This window comes from Ammospiza nelsoni, chromosome 22 (genome assembly GCF_027579445.1).
Source record: "Ammospiza nelsoni isolate bAmmNel1 chromosome 22, bAmmNel1.pri, whole genome shotgun sequence".
Taxonomy (NCBI): domain Eukaryota; kingdom Metazoa; phylum Chordata; class Aves; order Passeriformes; family Passerellidae; genus Ammospiza; species Ammospiza nelsoni.
This window is the reverse complement of record NC_080654.1, coordinates 1,556,210-1,575,927: the sequence shown is the minus strand read 5'-3', so window position 1 is coordinate 1,575,927 and position 19,718 is coordinate 1,556,210. Positions and strand designations below refer to the sequence as shown.

General features: G+C 44.5%; 1 protein-coding gene across 1 annotated transcript; it reads left to right on the top strand.

Moving 5' to 3' along the window:
• Positions 1–313: 313 nt before the first annotated feature.
• Positions 314–19,718, top strand: MXRA8 (matrix remodeling associated 8). Its single transcript, XM_059487624.1, has 10 exons — positions 314–546; positions 6,395–6,415; positions 7,518–7,829; positions 8,478–8,579; positions 10,740–11,186; positions 15,376–15,534; positions 16,806–16,836; positions 17,393–17,469; positions 18,390–18,467; positions 19,131–19,718. Exons 1-10 carry the CDS (start codon positions 498–500, stop codon positions 19,154–19,156), a joined length of 1,302 nt encoding a protein of 433 aa, XP_059343607.1. The 5' UTR covers positions 314–497; the 3' UTR covers positions 19,157–19,718.

The following is a 19,718-nucleotide window of genomic DNA, read 5'->3' as shown; positions in this document are numbered from 1 at the left end:
TACTCCATTTCTTGACTTTAATTTTCCTGCAAACACCCAGCCCTCGCTTACAAATCACACCACAGGGTAAATATTATTTTCTAGGCTGTCTTTGGAGACTGGAGCTGGAAGTAAAACCATATGAGGACATCAAAACCCCACTGAAGGCAGCAGCAGCACAAACCCAGCGTGGAGGAGTGTCAGACAAAGGCAGCAACAGCTGGACCCAGTAAAGCACCAGGAAAATTGGTTCCATCCCTAGGGGGAGGGAGAAGAGATTTGTTTTGTGGGTTCGATGTCAGAGCGAGGGAGGGAGGGATCTGCAGAAAGTGTCGGGGAAGGGAAGGAGGTGGGGTAAAAGCTGCTCCATCTGGGCTGCCCTCAGCCCTGGGGATGCAAACTGATGAGCTCGTCGTGTTTTCCAGCCACAGAAAAGAAAGTTAAAGGGGAAAAAAAAAGAGAAGCGTTGAAGTTGTTTTTTGAGAGAGGCGAAAACTCCCGAGGAGCCAAAGGAAGAAATGGAGCAACTGGTGAAACTCCTCCTGTGGCAGATTCTGCTTCAGCAAAGTAAGCTCTGGGCTGCTGCTGTGCTGTTATTTGTTTTTATTTCAGATTTACAAGATTTTGAAGTGTCATCTTTGTGAGATTTTGTTCAGATTCCTAAATTTGCTCTGTTTTCATCTGGGCAGGGGAGGGAGTCCGAGGTTTCCTCTCTGCGTTTTTGGAGAGAGAATGGAAAAATGTTTGAGGTTGTTGGAGCTCTGTTCAGCATGTTTGTGCAATTTTGTTTTTCCCTATCAGCAGATTCAAACCCAATAACTTGCCTGTGAGCACAGCAAAGCTTTCAGAGTCAGATTTATAGATTTAACATTATTTTATTTAAGTTTGAAGAAGCAGAAACAGCTTGTGGGGGGGGGGGTGTGAGAGGCTTCAGAGCAAGGAAGAAAAAAGGATTTGTGGTTTTTGGGTTTCTTTTCCTCTTGTCAGCATAAAGACACACACAGATTTCACTTTTGGGTAGCAGTGTGCAAGAAAGGAGTAGGAAATGAGATTTTTTGGGGGGATCGGTGACCCCCTGGCCTTCCCAGCCCCTTTAATAGGCTGTGGTTGACACCTGAGCCCCTCAGCTCCTCAGCACTGGGGTGGAATCAGGTGAGGAGTTCTCCCTTTGCCCCCTCATTAATCCACTTTCCACGTCACCGGGCATTTCTGCAATGCCCCAGGGCAAGGCTGAGGAGCTGGCAAGGGATGGCATCAGTCATGGGGACAAAAGGCTCAGAAATCCGGGGGTGGGGTGGGTTAGAGAGGAGGAGGAGAAGCCAGAGGTGGCACCTGAGCAGGGATGGTCTCTGACACAGCCTCAGGGGCATTTTGGATTGACCTGGGTGCACTCGGAGGTTTGAGCCCACCCAAATCAGGTTATAACTAAATAATGAGGATGAGGAGGGGGGAAATCTGTGCTGTGAGGAAATCTGTGATCCCTCCGGCACAGAAACCATTCCCTGTGGAATCAGGTGAGGAATCAGGTGAGGAATTCTCCCTTTGCCCCCTCATTAATCCACCTTCCATGTCACCGGGCATTTCTGCAATGCCCCAGGGCAAGGCTGGCAAGGGATGGCATCAGTCATGGGGACAAAAAGGCTCAGAAATCTGGGCTGTGGGGTTAAAGAGGAGGAGGAGGGTGATGATGAGGAGGCGAGCCCACAGCTGTGTGCTCCAGGAGCTCCAACCAGCCCGGTGAGTCCCAGTGAGGTTTGGCAGAGCAGCCAGGGCAGGAGGAGCAGGTCGGGCTGGGCTGCTGCAGAGCCAGAGGTGCCACCTGAGCAGGGATGGTCTCTGACACAGCCTCAGGGGCATTTTGGGTTTGTCTGGGAGCACTCTGAGGTTTGAGACCACTCAAATCAGGTTTTATTTATTTATATATATATATATATATATACATATATATATCAGCACAGATTTCCTCACAGCACAGATTTTCCCCCTCCCCATCCTAATTATTGAGTGATATATATATATATATAATATAAAAAATATATAATTTATATTCTATATAACTATATAAATAAATGTAAATATATTACTAAATTATGTATAATATATAAATATATAAATAAATATAAATATCTATAACTCAATTATATATATAATTCTATAAATAATTATATAAATATATATATAACAGCACAGATTTCCTCACAGCACAGATTTTCCCCTTCCCTATCCTCATTATTGAGATATATATATGTATAAATTATATATATAATATAAAAATATATAATTTATATAATATATAACTATATAAATATATATAAATATATTACTAAATTATATATAATATATAAATATATAAATAAATATAAATCTATATAACTCAATTATACATATAATTCTATAAATAATTATATATAATTATATAAATATATATATATAACAGCACAGATTTCCTCACAGCACAGATTTTCCCCCTCCCTATCCTCATTATTGAGTGAGAGATATATATGTATATATGTATAAATTATATATATAATATAAAATATATAATTTATATAATATATAACTATATAAATAAATATAAATATATTCCTAAATTATATATAATATATAAATCTAGAAATAATAGAAATATAAATGTATATCACTCAATTATTTATATAATTTATAAAATAGATATTATATATATTCTATATAATACAGATAAATAAATATAAATATATATTACTCGATTATATATAATATATAAATATATAATATATATAAATATATACATATCACTCTATATTTAATATATAAAATGTATATAATATCTATTATATGAAATATAAAATATGTATTATATATAAATATATAAAATATATTATTTATTTATTTATTTATTTATTTATTTATTTATTTATTTATTTATGTATTTGTTGATATCACTCAATAACGAGGACGGGGAGGGGGAAATCTATGCTCTGAGGAAATCTGTCACCCCTCCTGCACAGCAATCGCCACTCACTCAAGCGTTAATGGCCCAGCTCCGTGTTTGGAACGGCTCTGCAAAACCATCCCGCGGGCCTGCAGCCAGGGGAGGATTTCTAAAGTTAAAACTCTGCAAAAATCCCAGAAAAGCTGGGGCAGACCTCTGAGGGATCCTGACTGTGCCCCAGCTGGCGATTGGCTCCTTGCACATGCGAAAAACGCCAATCACTTGTTTTTAAGATTTTAAAAGTTAATTAGTAATGAAATGGTTATAAGATAGTAATGCAATTAGAGTAATAATAATTTGGACAATTTGAATTAGGACAATATGAGACAATAAAGACAAAAAGTTACAGACAGTCCGGGTACCTTTTTCTGGGCAGCACAAGCCCGATAAAGGACCCACGTTAACAGAGGATTAACCCTTAAAAACAGCAGCCCGTTGCATATTCATACACCTCATTAGTGATGCATAAATTCCATTCAAACACAGGATTCTGTTTGGTCATCATCAACTTCTTCCTTCCAATCCTAACAGCGCCTTTAAGGCAGGAAGAAGTTCATTTTTTCTGATAGTGGAGCAATAAATTCTCTTTCTCTGAAAGATTCAGGTGTCCCGTGGCTGCTCTCTCCCTGCAACCCTTCCTTTTAAAAAGTATCCTACATAGCATCGTTTCTATTTTAACATTTTCTATAACCTAAAACTATATTTAACACACTACTCAAGACAATTAGCACAGCATCACTTTGTAACACAACACACATAACATTCACTTTAATATTTGCCAAAAGCCAATAATAAAAATACACATTTTTCACGCACAGCCACAAGGATTCTCCTTTCTGCAGAGGCAGCACATTCCTGCTCTCTGCGTGTTCCCACCTGCAGGGAGGGCAGCAATTGCTGGGGCTGGTTTGGTGTTTCAGGGCTCTGGCATCCTTTTGGGAAGTGGCAGAGCCTGCTGCTGGGAAAGCTCTCCCAGGAAGCCTTCAAAAAATAAACACCGAGATTTAGAGAGAAAAAAAATCCCATTTCAAAGCCTGGCTTTGAGGGGAAATTCGGTTTTACTGAAAAGTCTTGCAGGCTGGGCTGGGAGCAGTTTGGGATCAGCTGTTTGCTCACCACATCTCCCTTCCAGATGAGCCCAGATGTTTCTCCTGGTCATTTCTCACTGGTTTTAAAAAAACCTGGGCTCATTTATGTCACCAAAAAAAATCCATCAGGGCCTCTCAGCCCCCCCCAAAGAGTCAGGATGGAGCCACTGCCACCCCCAGAGGGTTTGGGGACAGCCTGGTGGCACCGGCTGCTGCTTTTGCCATAATTTTTTTATAATTTACACATAATTGTGTAATGACCCCACAGAGCCCATTAAACCCCCTACAAACACAGGGATTTTGGGGGAAATGAGGAATTTGGCACACACAGATTTGGGGGAGAACTTTTCCTTTTCTGCTCTGGTTGTTTTGCATGCCCCAGTGCGAAAGAGGAGCTCAGAGTGTCCCAGGAGGGAGATCAGCCCAGCATCGTCCAGACAGGGCTCAGGGGACAATTTTCTGTCCTTGCCCTGCTCCAGGGAGCTCTGAGCATGTCACACATCTTTCACAGCCCCAGCCTTTTGCTCCTAGTTTGCCCACAGTTTTTTGGGTCTTTTTGGGGGTTTTTTTGGTTTTTTTTTCTGTTTTTTTTTTTTTTTTTTTTTTTTTTTTTAGGTTTTTTTTTTTTGTGCCTTAATTCTTCACATAAAAAATGGATGGGATTCAAGGAGTAAAAGCTGGCTCTGGCTTTTACAAGGGATTAAGAAATAGTTTTCCAGGCTGCTTTCCTCTTTTTTACTGCGGGACCACAGAGTATCTCTGGGATCCTGCTGAGTCAGCACAGGGCACAGCACAGAATCGGCTTTTGTTGGGGTTTTTTGTTGTTGTTTTTTGTTGGGGTTTTTTTTTGTGGTTACATCACCCAGAGAAGACAAAGTGATTCCCCATCCCATGGAACTTGAAGGAAATTGAAAGGAAATGGAAATGGAAAGGGGAAATTCCTTGCCCTTGCAGGTCAGAGGTGCCGGGCTCCAAAAAGGTGCAGAACCAGGTGCTGATGTGAGCTCAGAGCTTTTTGGATTTCCAGTGCTGCATTCCTGAATATTGTGGTCAATTCCGTGCTGCTCCGTGTTTTTCCCATTAGCAGAGGAGAGCAGTCAATGCCTTCATTCCTCTCCTGGGCCAGCAGAGGATGTTTCTGCCCCACCGAATCCATTTGTCCTTGGGGCAGGGCTTGGAAGCAGCTCAGACACCATTCCCCAGCTCCCAAATCGCCGTTCATGTCGCGACATTGTCGCCTGGCCCCGGGGCAAACCGCACCCGTTCACAGGACGTTACCTGGACACCGATTTTTCCTGGCTGATTTGGTGCTGTGGAAGGGATTTTTAAATAATTCTTTTGTTTTTCTAAGCCAAATCTAAAGTCCTGACTTGCTGACACATTTTGCAGCCTATCATGAGAAACAATCAAATGATGGAATTGTGGTGTCTCTTATAGACAGAGAGCACAGACCTTGTCCAAGGTTTGATTTTTCTCTTTGTGATGCTGAGATTTTAAATGTAAGGAAAAAACCCCTCCTATTTGAAGTGCCTTTTTAAGGAAAAGGCACTTTTCCTCCTATTTTAAGGAAAAACCCTCCTGTTTGAAGTGCCTTTGAGCTGGCAGTTCAACAGAGAGCGCCGCTCATTTTTTTTGTTCTCTGCTGCCCAGTGCTTTGTGATAGAAAAAGAGGAAAAATAAAATTAATTCTCAGCACTTGGGGGTGTGCTAAAATATCCAAAGTCTGGAGTTTAATTTGAAATTCATAAATTCCAGGGCTAAAAAACAATAAAATAAAAATATAGTCTTTGTCTGGAGGACTTTGTGCCTCTGACATTAGCAGGACAAAACCTCCTGTGACTTTTGATGGGTTTGGCTGGGTGGGGAGGTGAATGGTGGTGTTGTGTTGGGAATATACAAATCCTGATGCCAGGAGACCTTCTGGACCCTTCCCACACGAGGAGCAGGAGGGGCTGGAGCAGAGAAATGCAGAATCAGAGGAATTGGATAATCCCTGGCAAAATTCCTCAGAATCAGAGGAATTGGTTCAGTTCTGGCAAAGTTCCTCAGAATCAGAGGAATTGGATAATCTCTGGCAGAGTTCCTCCTGTGTGGATCAGAGTCGTGTGGGTTGGAGGGAGCTGCTGCATCCAGAGTATCACAGAATTCATTAATTGTGACACAGAATTAATTAACTGTGCAGACAAAGAGTGTGGCTGGAGTGGGAAATGGATGTAAACATTCAGATATAAACATCAGCATTAGCAAGGAAGGGGAAATAGATGGAGCAATACCAGAGGCTGCTGGCTTGGAGTGTGTTTGTGGCCTTTTTATCCTTTTGTTGTCAGTGACACTCTTTATTTTCTGCTTTTTACAGGTTCTGTGGGCTCATATTCAGGTGAGTGGCATCTCTAAATGTGCCAGGCTTTGTGATCATGAGAGGGGTGAGAGGGCCCCTGATTCCATGGCTTTCATTCCTAACAGGGGCTTCCATTCCTAAATTCCATGGATTATCCATCCCATGCACTGGTGTCCCTAAACCTGCATTAAACTGGGGCTCAGGATTAGGAAGGGTGGGTAGGACAGCTCGAGTGTGCAGTCCTGATAACAGACATGAATGAAATCTGTGGTTTAAAGTTTAATTTATTAGGAAAAGGTCCTTCCCCCTGAGTGAGCACTGCCCAGGCTCCCCAGGGAATGATCTCCAGGAGCATTTGGATCCCTCCCAGGGATGCACAGAGTGGGATTGTTGGAGTTCCTGTGCAGGGATAAGATTGGATCAGAGATTTCTGGGTCCCTTGCAGCTCAGGATTCTCCATGGCAGTGCCCCATGCTGGTCTTGAAACCGAATCAAAAACCGCGCAGAGATTCCAGCAGCTCCTTCCCACCCCATTAACTCCATGGTCCAAGAGCTCCAGGATGGCACTCTCAGGGATGCACAGAGTGGGGCTGTTGGGGTGTCTGTTCAGGTTTAAGGTTGGATCAGTGATTTCTGGGTCCCTTTCAGCTCAGGATTCTCCATGACATTGTCCCATGTCTTGAAACCGAATCAAAAACCGCGCAGAGACTCCAGCCGCTCATTCCCGCCCCATTAACTCCGTAACCCCACAACTCATTTCCCTGCTGTTTTTTCCAGTCCCCGCTGACGCCTCCAACCCCTCCAGCAGCGTGGTGGTGTCGGTGCTGAACATCAGTGCAGCCCTGGGCTCGCAGGCCGTGCTGCCCTGCAAGAGCCACCTCGTGGTGTGGACCCAGGCATGGTCCAAGAGCCAAACCCCAAGAGCTGGAGGATGCCACTCTCAGGGATGCACAAAGTGGGGTTGTTGGGGTGTCTGTGCAGGGTTAAGGTTGGATCAGAGATTCCTGGGGTCCCTTCCAGCTCAGGATTCTCCACAACATCGCTCCATGCTGAATCAAAAACCGCGTAGAGACTCCAGCCGCTCATTCCCGCCCCATTAACTCCGTAACCCCACAACTCATTTCCCTGCTGTTTTTTCCAGTCCCAGCTGACGCCTCCAACCCCTCCAGCAGCGTGGTGGTGTCGGTGCTGAACATCAGTGCAGCCCTGGGCTCGCAGGCCGTGCTGCCCTGCAAGAGCCACCGCATGGTGTGGACCCAGGACCGCCTGAACGACCGGCAGCGCGTGGTGCACTGGGACCTGCTCAGCTCCTACTTTGGGGACGGCAGGATGGAGAGGCTCTGCGACATGTACTCGGCTGGGGACCAGCGTGTCTACAGCTCCTACAACCAGGGCAGGATCCTCATGCCCGAGAACGCCTTTGCAGATGGGAATTTCTCGCTGGTGATCAAAGGTGGGGAGGTTTTTTCACCCCTCCTCGATGGGTTTTGGTGGGAATGGGTGGTTCGCAGGATGGTTTTTGATAAACAGGTGATTGAGGTGTTAGGGCCTGGGTTGGACTTGATGATCTCTAAGGTCTCTTCCAACCTGGTCATTCTGTGAATATCAGGTTAATAAGTCGAATTCTCAGGAGGAATTTTAGAGTTTGGAGCTGCCCAGGGGGGTGGGGGAGACACCTGGAATTCAGGGTTTGGGAGCAATCTCAGTGAAAGAGGATTTGTAACAACCTGAAAGCCACCTGGGCTTTTTGTGGCCCTTTGGTTGTGACTCAGTTCCTGAACTATAAACACTCCATAGTCATTGTTCCTGTGCCTGCTCACAGCTAAACCCAAACCAGCTTCCTCTTTCTACCTGTTAATAGAAATACATTTCTACTCACAAGAAATACACAAATTTCTGCTCAGAAGAGCAAATCAATTCCTAATTTCATTCGGTGACCAAATCATTATATTGGGTGAGATGATTTATCTCTGCTTAACCCACCCAGGTGATAAGGATGGCTTAGAATGAAGTTGTTTACATCAAGGATTTGGGAAACTGACACAAATCATCATTGTCTCAGTATAAACCACTGAATTCCCCTCTTTTCCCTGCTCTCCAGGTGTGGCAGAGAGTGATGCAGGCACATATTCCTGCAACCTTCACCACCACTACTGCCACTTGTACGAGACTGTGAAAGTCCAGCTGGTCATCGCCAAGAGAGGTGGGTGTGGGGACAGTTCTGGTTTTACAGGTGCCACAGGAGGCTTGGGAAGCAGCAGCAGGAAAACCTGGAGCTCCTTGTCCTGTTTGCTGCCTGCTTTGCTGGTTTTCAGAGGGTTTATTTACAAAAATCTCATTTTCCTTGGCCTGCTCAGCTCAGTGTTTGCTCTTGGTCATTACCAAACTGTCCCTGCTGTAGCAGCAGCACATCCCTGGTGACAATTCCCCTCCTAGTGACAGTCCCACCCTGGTGACAATCCCACCCTGGTAACAATCCCCACCCTCATCCCAGCCACAAGGACCAGCCTGTTCTCTTGCTGCTGAGCTTATCCTATCCAGTCTGTACTTAAACCCCACCCCACCTTAAGCCCAGCTCTAGCATCCAGCTGTTGGCAGCTGCAGGGAGTCCCACCCACCCACACAGGCACCCCTGAAAAATCCATTTAAACCTCTGGGTGACACCAGTGGAGCTGCTGGGCTGGGAGCGCATCTCCTCTGCTGCAATAAAAACACCCAGAGAGCCCCAAGCTGCTCCTCTGTGCTCTGGCTTCCTCTGTTATTCCTTTTTCAAGAGCCAAAATCAGAGCAGCTCCTCCAGTAATTAGGGCCTTTGTGGGTAGGAAAGCATTTCCTGCTCAGGGGATTGGGATGAAGATCCTCGTTCCATTCTTAGCCTGTGAAGGGAATTTGCTTCCTGCTCTCTGAAGCAGGAGATTAACTCTGAGTTAGGAGGAGGAGAAAGTGGCCTCGGCTCATGAAATGGCCAAGGATGTTAGAGGATAAAGTTTTTTTTTTTTTTTAATAACTGCTGAAATAAATGTGAAAAAGCCAGGGTTGTTAATGTTAGTGCATGTTCAGGCTGTGCCATGTGGCACTTTTAAGATTTTAACCTTTTAAGATTTTGGGAGGGGGTGTGTTATAGGATTTCAATCTTGGGGAGTTTTAGGATTTCATGAGAGCAATCTCAGGTGTCTCTGGGAGTCCTTGACACTTGGAATTCAGAATTCCAGGGTGTGGGAGCAATCTCAGGTGTCTCTGGCTGTCCTTGACACTTGGTGTTGAGTGGGAATTTTGCATCGCCTGCGTCCACGCATGCAACAGCAAATTGGCCTAAAATTTTGCTGATTTTTGCCAAGAAAAGGAAACCTGGGTGGTGCCTCAGGTTTTGGCTTTTTTTATTTTTCACATTCTGTGCTGCTTTAGTGTGTGAGTCTGGGCTTCACATCAGGGCATGCTGAGCTCTGTGCACAGAGCAGGGAGACAAAACAATTCCTGCTCCAGCTGGGCACCAAGGACAAATGATCCAAATCTCAGCCCAGGAGCACAAACACCGTGGGCTGGAGAGAGAAAAACAAGGATGGGACTGCAGGGGCTAAAGCTGGGATGGGACAATTCACTCCAAGATGCAAATGGAGCGGAACTTATAATTTTGTGACCAATCATCCATTTCTTGGGAGCATTTTGGTTCATTTTGGGACCATTTTAGTTCATCCTGGGTGCAGCCCTGGCTGGGCTCTTGTGCTGCCCAAGGTGGATCCATTGAGGAGATCCTTTTCATAAATCCCTGCTTTATTCTGCAACTCTGTCCAGTCTCTGTTCTAGACCAGCTTTCAGAAGGCATCCCTCCAAATATTTCCAAGAAGCTGCTGCTCAGGTTGAAGTGTGTTTTCCTCTTCCCATCTCCCAGATTTTTCCTCCTTTTTCTCTGTAGTGGAGCAAACCCATTCCAAGGCTGTGTTCCCCTCCAGGCTCTTGTGCTGCCCAAGGGGGATCCTTTATCCTTTCCATAAATCCCTGCTTTATTCTTTAAATCTGTCTAGTCTGTTCTAAGTCAGCCTTCACAAACCATCACAGGAAGGAAACTTAAGTCAATTATGTTGGAAAAACAGGACAGGTGGGACAAAACTGGTGGAGCAAACCCATTCCAAGGTTGTGTTCCCCTCCAGACTCGCGTGCTGCCCAAGGTGGATCCATGGAGGAGATCCTTTTAAAAAATCCCTGCTTTATTCTTTAATTCTGCCCAGCCTCTGTTCTAGCTCAGCCTACAAAAAGCATCCCGTGAAGGAAATTTAAGTAGATATTGTGGGGGGGAAAAAGGACAGCTGGGGCAAAACCAGCGGAGCAAACGGAGCAAACCCATTCCAGGTTGTGTTCCCCACAGACGAGGAGCCCGGCGAGTACTGGGACGGCGAGAAGCCGGTGCTGGTGGCCCCGGAGGGCAGCACGGTGACGCTGCCGTGCGTGAACCGTCAGCACATCTGGACGGAGCGGCACAGCGAGGAGGAGCAGCAGGTGGTGCACTGGGACCGGCAGCCCCCGGGCGTGCCCCAGGACCGCGCCGACCGCCTGGTGGATCTGTACGCGTCCGGTGAGCGCCGCTCCTACGGGCCCCAGTTCCTGAGGCAGAAGATGAACGTGAGCCGCGGAGCCTTCGGCCTCGGGGACTTCTCGCTGCGCATCTCGCGCCTGGAGAGCGCCGACGAGGGCACCTACTCGTGCCACCTGCACCACCACTACTGCGGGCTGCACGAGCGCAGGATCTACCACCTGGCCGTCACCGAGCCGCAGAGGGACAGCAGGGTGGTGAACATCACGGTGCCCGCCGCAGGTGAGTGGTGTTCCTGTAGCTTCTGGTGTTCCTGTAGAGATGGGAACTGAAGGTGGAGAACATCACGGTCCCTGCAGGTCCCTGCAGGTGAATGGTCCCATCAGGTCCCTGCTGCAGGTGAGTGGTGTTCCTGTAGAGATGGGAACTAAAGGTGCTGAACATCACCAGGCACAGCATGGTCGCTTCTCCAGGTGAATGGCCTCTGGTGTTCCTGTAGAGTTGGACACTGGAGGTGGTGAACACCACAGTCCCTGCTGCAGGTGAGTGGTGTCCCTGTGGAGATGGGAACTGAAGGTGGAGAACATCAAGGTCCCTGCAGTGTCCCTGTAGAGATGGGCACTGCTGCAATCATCACATTAATTTAAAGGCATGCTGTGGGTTCTCAGCTTGCTTTGTCTGCCTCCATCAAGGTTGGGACTGAAGGCATTTGAGGTGATGGCTTGCATTCAGATTCGGGTGTATTATTATTTCTTATCAATGTTACAGCCTTACAACCATGAGTTCTGCAGTCTTTCATTAAACGAGGCGCAAAATGGCCGCTATCTTTTGTTACTAGGCCTTTTAACTATAAACTATCCAATTAAGAAATGAGACCTAAATTATTTTCCTTTTAACCCAATAACTGATCACTCAGAGCCTGTTATGTGGAGTTTTCTGTCCAATTACACAAAACCACCCAAACCCATGGAGAAGAAGGAAGAAAAAGGTAAAGAAGAACAACCTGCCTCCACCCTAAATCCTCCATCTTGCTTCATATTTATTTCTATATTCTAAAACCCCAAACTCTCAGTTTTCCACCCCGTGATATTACACATTTCTAACCAACTCCACACCCATAATCCCAGTTCTATCATTCCATTCTGGAAGTTTCTCCACAGCCTCAGATCAATGCTGTGCTCTCCAGGGGCTCAGAGTCTTTCTGTACAGAAAGTCTGAATTTCTCAACACCCAGGGCTCCAACAGAATGGGACCACAATTGTACTAAGAATTATTTATTGCTCAGATAAACATCAGAGGCTGTGAGATTTCCAAGAGCAAGCAGCCAGCCACAGCTCGGGATAGTCACAGGTTCTTCATTACCAGGCAATATGGAGCTTTTAACCCAGTGTTGCCACAGGATTTATTTTGCTTTTCTCACCTATCACCTTTCCTTATTGCCCCAGGGCAGTTCTGCACTGCTGGCAGGCCCTGAGGCAAACAAGCTGGCTTTGGGTTGTATTTTTATATTTTGTATTTTTATATATATATTTTTTTTTTCCCTTTTTATTGCCTCTCTTTCCTCCATGCTTTTATGGAGGTGTGGGCAGGGGGTTGATGCAGCCCTGCCTTTGCTGTCCCAACTCTTCCCAGCAGAATTTTTCAGTTTTTCTCCTTCTCTCCCCTTTGCACGGATGTTTGGGCTGTGCAAGGTGCCAGACCATGCAGAATCAACCACCAGGAATTTTCTTTCCTCCACCCTTTTTTTTTTCTTTTTTTTTTGTGTGTGTATGTGCCATAAACCAATTTTCATATTTTCCACTGCACTGAGCTATCATCTGTCAGCCTGTCCAAACTCAAAACCATCACACTTCGTTCAGGCAGAAAAAGAAAACAAAAACCCCAAGTTTAACATATATATATTTTTAACGTGTTTTGGGTATAATTCTTTATTAACACTTTAAAATATTCATTGTGTTTTAATATTTATTGGCTGTTTAATACAGAATTTTGATTCATTTCATACATTTTTAAATAGGTTTATTTTTAAACAGGTTTATTCTCCTGTAAGAAATTGGCCTTCTCAAGTCATAGAGACCTAAACTCTTCCCCTGGGGCCAAAGTTGGTGTCCAGAAAATCCAGGCAGTGCTGAGAGGGGTGGCTGGAGACCAGAGCATCCAAATATCAGAGTTCCTGCACACAGCCCTTGAGCTTATCCACAGATGGAAGCCAGATTTTGTTTCCAGGGTAGATTCCCCACTTATCAAACGGGACACATCCCGTTGCCCAAAATTATTAAATCTCAATTTCCACTCTTTGTTTTTGCAGCGTTCTCCTCAGTTTTGCCTGAAGTTTAAACCCAGCTCTGTGGGAAAGCAAAAATCCAGGAATAGAATTTCCTGCGTTTGCTGTGGCACCACCTCATTATGGCAGCAATAATGAGCCAGGGGTGGGACCAGGCAGAGCTGTCACATGTGCTGTTTGCAGCTTTGCAAGTGGCTTTCTCGGTTTGAATTCATATTTTTCAACTTGGCAGGGTGGAAATCCCATGGTTTTTCCAGCTCTGTGTGCAGGGAGAGCTGGAAATCCCAGCAGAAAGCAGAGTGGAGCTCTGGGCCACCAGAACAGAGCACGTTGCTCAAGGTTTTTGATTTTCTAGGAGTGCTGTTGGCATTGGCAAACCATCAGCTCTGGTTCCAGAGTGTTTATTTCCACCCACTCTTGCTTGATTTAATTTGATTTTCGCTGGGTTGGTGTTTTTAAACGTTGGAAACAAACTGCCCAAAAGCCTGGAGGCAGTCCCAGCACTGCCAGAAGTGCCAGGACACATCTGTGAAGGGTGCTGTGGCTTTTGGGCTATTTTTGAGATATCATTTCCCCCATTTTTGCCCTTATTCCCTCTGGGGAATTTGCAGAGAAATTCCCAAGGGAATGGGAGGTGAGGGCTCCATCCTGATCTTGCCTGGTGCTCTGTGAAAATTCTGGAAGGGGTTGAAGGTTGATTTAATTTGATTTTCGCTGGGTTGGTGTTTTTAAACATTGGAAACAAACTGCCCAAAAAACTGGAGGCAATCTCAGTGCCAGAAAAGTCAGGATACATCTGCTGAAGGCTTTTGGGGTATTTTTGAGATTTTATTTCCCCCATTTTTCCCCTTATTCCCTCTGGGTAATTAGCAGGGGGATCTCCCAAGGGCTCCATCCTGATCTGTGAAAATTCTGAAGGTTGATTTAATTTGATTTTTGCTGGGTTTTTAAACATTGGAAACTGCGCAAAAAGCTGGAGGCAGTCCCAGTGCCAGCACTGCCAGAAGTGCCAGGACGCATCTGTGAAGGGTGCTCTGGTTTTTGGGGTATTTTTGAGATATTATTTCCCCCATTTTTGCCCTTATTCCCTCTGGGAAATTAGCAGGGGGCTCTCCCAAGGGCTCCATCCTGATCTTGCCTGGTTCTCTGTGAAAATTCCCCGTTTTGGGAATCTCTTCATCTCAATTTTGAAGGAAAAATCCCTCTCCCAGCAGAGTCCTGTGGGATTCCATCCATGCCTGGCCTGCCTTTGTCCATTCCTCTGAATGTGCCGAGCAGAGAAGTCACTTCCTCTTTACATGTGTAAAACATTGACCTATTTATTTGAGATCTGCAAAAGAAAAAATGTTCCACATAAAAGTTCTGAGCTCCCCATTCCTGTGCTGTGGAGCAGAAATCCTGCTGCACCCTCCAAAGGAATGGAATCTTGGCTTTCCTCTGCTTTTTTTTTGGGGGGGGGGGGGTTTATTTGTTTTATTGATTTTATTTCATTTCAAAGGAAGCTCATTTTTTTGGCTCTGAAAACTCTTCCCACTCCATAAATTACAACCCTTGGCAAGGAGGAGCTGCTGGCTGGAGCCAGAGCAGTTTGGAGTTTGTGTTGAAAGGGACCCAGAGGAGAATTTTGGGAAGGTTTGGGGCTGAAATTCCCCCCTGCAAGAACACCTGGGATCCTGTGAAACACTGGGAATTATGATAAATCATAATTTAGGCACTGGGAATTGTGATAAATCATAATTTAGGCACTGATTAATTCTGGGAATTCAAAATTCCTCCTTGAGCATTCCCACCTGGCATTGTGGGACGCTCTGGAAGGTTTGGGGCTGGATTTGCTCTGAAATTCCCCCCTCCAAGAGCACTCTGATGGCCAGGGATCTTGTTAAACCCTGGGAATTAAGATAAATCATAATTTAGGCACTGGGAATTAAGATAAATCATAATTTAGGCACTGATTAATTCTTGCAATCTGGAATTCCTCCCTGAGCATTGTGGGACCCTCTGGAAGGTTTGGGGCTGGCTTTGCTTTGAAATTTCCCCCTCCAAGAGCACTCTGATGGCCAGAAATCACTCATCCCAGGGAAGGGATCCTGTTAAACCCTGGGAATGATAATAAATAATAATTTAGGAACTGATTAATCCTTGCAATCCAGAATTCCTCCCTGTGACGCCCTGTTCTCCTTCCCTCAGATCCCAACGTGGTCAGGGGCCACAATGTCATCAACGTCATCATCCCTGAGGGCAGGATGCACTTCTTCCAGCAGCTGGGCTACGTCCTGGCCACCCTGCTGCTCTTCCTCGTCCTCCTCATCATCGTGGCGCTCGTCACCCGCAGGCGCCGGCACAGAGGTGAGCCCAGGGAAATGCTGGGATAATTCCTGAAAGGAGAAGGGAGCCCCTCTGGAACACCAGGAACCTGCCCAGGGGGAGGAATTGCAGGGCTGGTCTGGGGTAAAAACGTCCAGGCTTTGATTTTATGGAGTTGTTTGGGGTTGGAAAAGACCTCCAGGGTCATCACATCCTGTAGAAGGGAGAAGAAAATCCCTTCACAAGTGGGATTTGTCCTTTGGGACGTCAGGTGTCCAGGATTTGCAAGGTTGGTTTCGTGGAAAAATAGCAGGCCTTGATTTTATGGAGTTGTTTGGGTTGGAAAAGACCTCCAAGGTCATCATCTCCAGGCTTTGGCTGCATCCCACTCATGATTTGCTGTGTAGAAGGGAGAAAAAAGCCCTTCCCAGGTGGGATTTATCCCTTGGGAACTTAGGTGTCCCGGATTTGCAGGGCTGGTCTGGTGTAAAAATACCAGGCCTTGATTTCATAGGAAAGACCTCCAGGGTCATCACATCCTGTAGAAGGGAGAAGAAAATCCCTTCACAAGTGGGATTTGTCCTTTGGGAGGTCAGGTGTCCAGGATTTGCAAGGTTGGTTTTGTGGGAAAAATAGCAGGCCTTGATTTTATGGAGTTGTTTGGGTTGGAAAAGACCTCTAGGGTCATCACATGCAGGCTTTGGCTGAAGCCCACTCATGATTTGCTGAGTTGCCCCACAGAAGGGAGAAGAAAAACCCTTCACAAGTGGGATTTATCCTTTGGGAGCTCAGACGTCCAGGATTTGCAGGGCTGGTGTGGTTTTAAAATACCAGGCCTTGATTTTGTGGAATTGTTGGGGTTGGAAAAGACCTCCAAGGTCGTCAAGTGCAGGTTTTGGATGTACCCCACTCATGATTTGCTGAGTTACTCCATAGAAAAGAAGAAAAACCCTTCACAAGTGGGATTTATCCCTGGAGAACTCAGGCGACCAGAATTTCCAGGGCTGAAGGGGTGTAAAAGTGTCCAGGCCTTGATTTTATGGAATTGTTGGGGTTGGAAAAGACCTCCAGGTCATCACCTCCTGTAGAAGGGAGAAAAAAGCCCTTCACAAATGGGATTTAACCCTGGGGAGCTCAGGTGTCCAGGATTTGCAGGGCTGGTGTGGTGTAAAAATGTCCAGGTTTTGATTTTGTGAAGTTCTTGGGGTTGGAAACCCCTCAGAACTGGTTTTTGGTGCCACTCAAAAACACCAACCCCGGGAATGGGTCTGGACTGGCTGTGAGTGCTCATTCTGCTTTTTCCTCCTGCTCAGGTTATGAGTACAACGTGAAGAAATATGGAGAGTAAGTATAATCAATTTTAATATAAGTAATATTATTAATTAGAAATATGGAGAGTAAGTATAATCAATTTAAATATTATTAATTTAGTTTAGAATGCATTCAAGTGAAATAATTTAAATTTCTTCCTCAGCTAAGAGCCTAAACCAGCTGGAAATCTGGTTAGGAGGAGGAAGTAAAAGGAAAAAATTGTGGGGCTGATTTGTAATTGAATTTCCTCTTGTTACTCTTTAGGATCTGATTGAGGGGTGAAGTTTCTGTGAGATGTTCTTGGGAGCCAGTGGGGAAAGGAATAATGCACAGAGCTGGGGGGAAATGGGGCCAAGATCATGGAGCTGGGCTCCTCCAGACTCTATTTTATAGGATTAAAGTGGAAAAAAAAGGAAATTTTGGGATTGGCTGCCCATTGTTCTAAGATCAGGACAAACAGATGGGGAAAAAAATGAAAAATTAAATAAATTCTCTATAAAGGATTAGAAAAGCTAAGGGGAAAAGTGTTAAAGAAGCCAGTTATTAAAAAATGAGACAATACCATTTTCCACCTTTATTCCCTTTTCAGGAAGGATGTGAACCTTAAAGAATTTACAGTGGACACAACAGATCTGACCCCACACAAAAGTGAAGACATCAGGCTGGGTAGGTATCCCTGCACCAAACCAGGTCACAACCCTGGAAATCTGAAATTTCCAATGGCACTTGCATATTTGGAAGTGACTTAACCCATTCTTTACCCTCTGGAAGTGGGCATGGACTTTATTTGACCAAAATTGGGTAAGGAGAATCCTGAGTTAGCTGAGTTCATTTTCTCCACCTTCTGTTCCCCAATAAAGGCAGAACCTTTAAAGAAAAAGCTGACAAACCCAAGAATTGCTGTAAAGGCCCCAGCAAACAAAAAAAATTGGAAGTAAAGAAAGGAATTGCAGAGGGTGGGCTGCAAAAATCTAGGAATAATAATAATAATAATAATAATAATAATAATAATAATAATAATAATAATAATAATAATAATAATAATAATAATAATAATAATAATGTAATATTTATATATTACATTATTATATATATTATATTATATATATTATATATTATACTATTATGTTAATTTTAATGTTTTTAATACTATATTACAGATTATTATAGTATATATCAATATATTAATAAATTATTATTATTATTATTATTATTATTATTATTATTATTATTATTATTATTATTATTATTATTATTATTATTATTACTACTATTATTATTACTATTATTATTACGACTACTACTACTAATAATAATAATCACAACTCAGTCATCTCCAGGTGAGCTTTGAGGAGACAATCCAGAGCTGGAAAGATCTGTGAGCTGAAGTTTGCACAACTGATTCATGCCAGGGGCTAAAATGAACTCAGAGCTGTTTTCCTGCTGAGTAACTGCACAAATAATTCCTAGAAATCATAGGTGCCAGGCCCAGAGCACAGCGAGGAAGGGCTGATCACCTCTGTGTTGCTCACCAAATCTTGTTTTATTTTAATATCCTGTGTGAATTCTGCTCCTCCCTCGCGCAGATTACAAAAACAACATCCTGAAGGAGAAGGCTGAGCAAGCCAGAAGCTGCCCAGCAAAGAACATTGATTTAGACAAAGGTAATCATCACTTTCTTCCCTTTAATTGCTGGCTGTTCTGATGGGAACGGCCCATCAGTGAGTGACCAAGCCACGGCCAGAAGGGAATGAGAAACCTCATGGCAAAAGCAGGAATGAGAGGGCAGCTGCATTCCCATCCTTTCATCAGGGAGCCACAAGATGCAAGCAGTGATTTGGCTTTTAAAAGCTTTGGGCATGGCACAAATTGGAATTTTTCTCAATTTCCACAAGATGCAAGCAGTGATTTGGCTTTTAAAAGCTTTGGGCATGGCACAAATGGGAATTTTTCTTGATTTCCACAAGATTTGGCTTTTAAAAGCTTTGGGCATAGCACAAATGGGAATTTTTCTTGTGATCAGCCCTGGGATTCCATGACTCACTTCAGGGCAATGAGGATTTAATAAATGGGGCTGAAATGACCCCAAGATGGGATGGAGAGCCCAGGAGCTGTCCCTGATGGAATTCTCCTGGAATTTTCTCCTGCAGGGTGGGTCTGGGCAATAATTTACCCTCAATCTCTCTCACTGGGGGAGATTTTTGATATCAGGGTTCTGGGTGTCTGCAATTGCTCACCCTATTTAAAAAATCCATATTTTTGTGCTTCTTTGAATGGTTTGAAATCTCTCTCCAGGTGTGCTGACCCCCTTTTCCATTTGCTTTCAGATTTCAGGAAGGAATATTGTAAATGAAGACGCTCCCAAGCTGCTGGCTGGACCAGAAGCTTCCATCCAAGATAGATAACGTGGAAAAGAGATGGTTTTTCTCAATTCCATCTTTAATTCCAGCTCCCACAGAATTTTTTTCCACATCCACTTTTTTCTTTTCTCTCCCCCACACAAGGGTGCAAATGCTTCGTGGAAGAGTTAAACTGCCTTGTGTGCATTTATGGGGTTGGGTTGCCTTTTCTCCTTCCTCTGCTCTCCCAACCCTCCCTCCTTCCCCTTTCTTTCTTAACAATTACTGTTGGATTTTATGCATCAAATGATTTTTACGAGCTGAATCAGCAGAGGTTTCGCTTTGAAGTTTCAATGACACAAATCCTACAGCATTTCCATACTGTAGGAAATTCCATTTATAAGAATCACTACATCACCATACTGTGTTACATGTTTTTTAAACACTAAAAACATTTCAATCTTGCTTATAGTTTCTGTATTCTCAAAATCTTTTGCCAGGCAATCATATCTATAAGCCTTTCCTGTCTCATCCTCCCCAACATTTCCCCAGTCCTGATGAACAACTAAAATATTA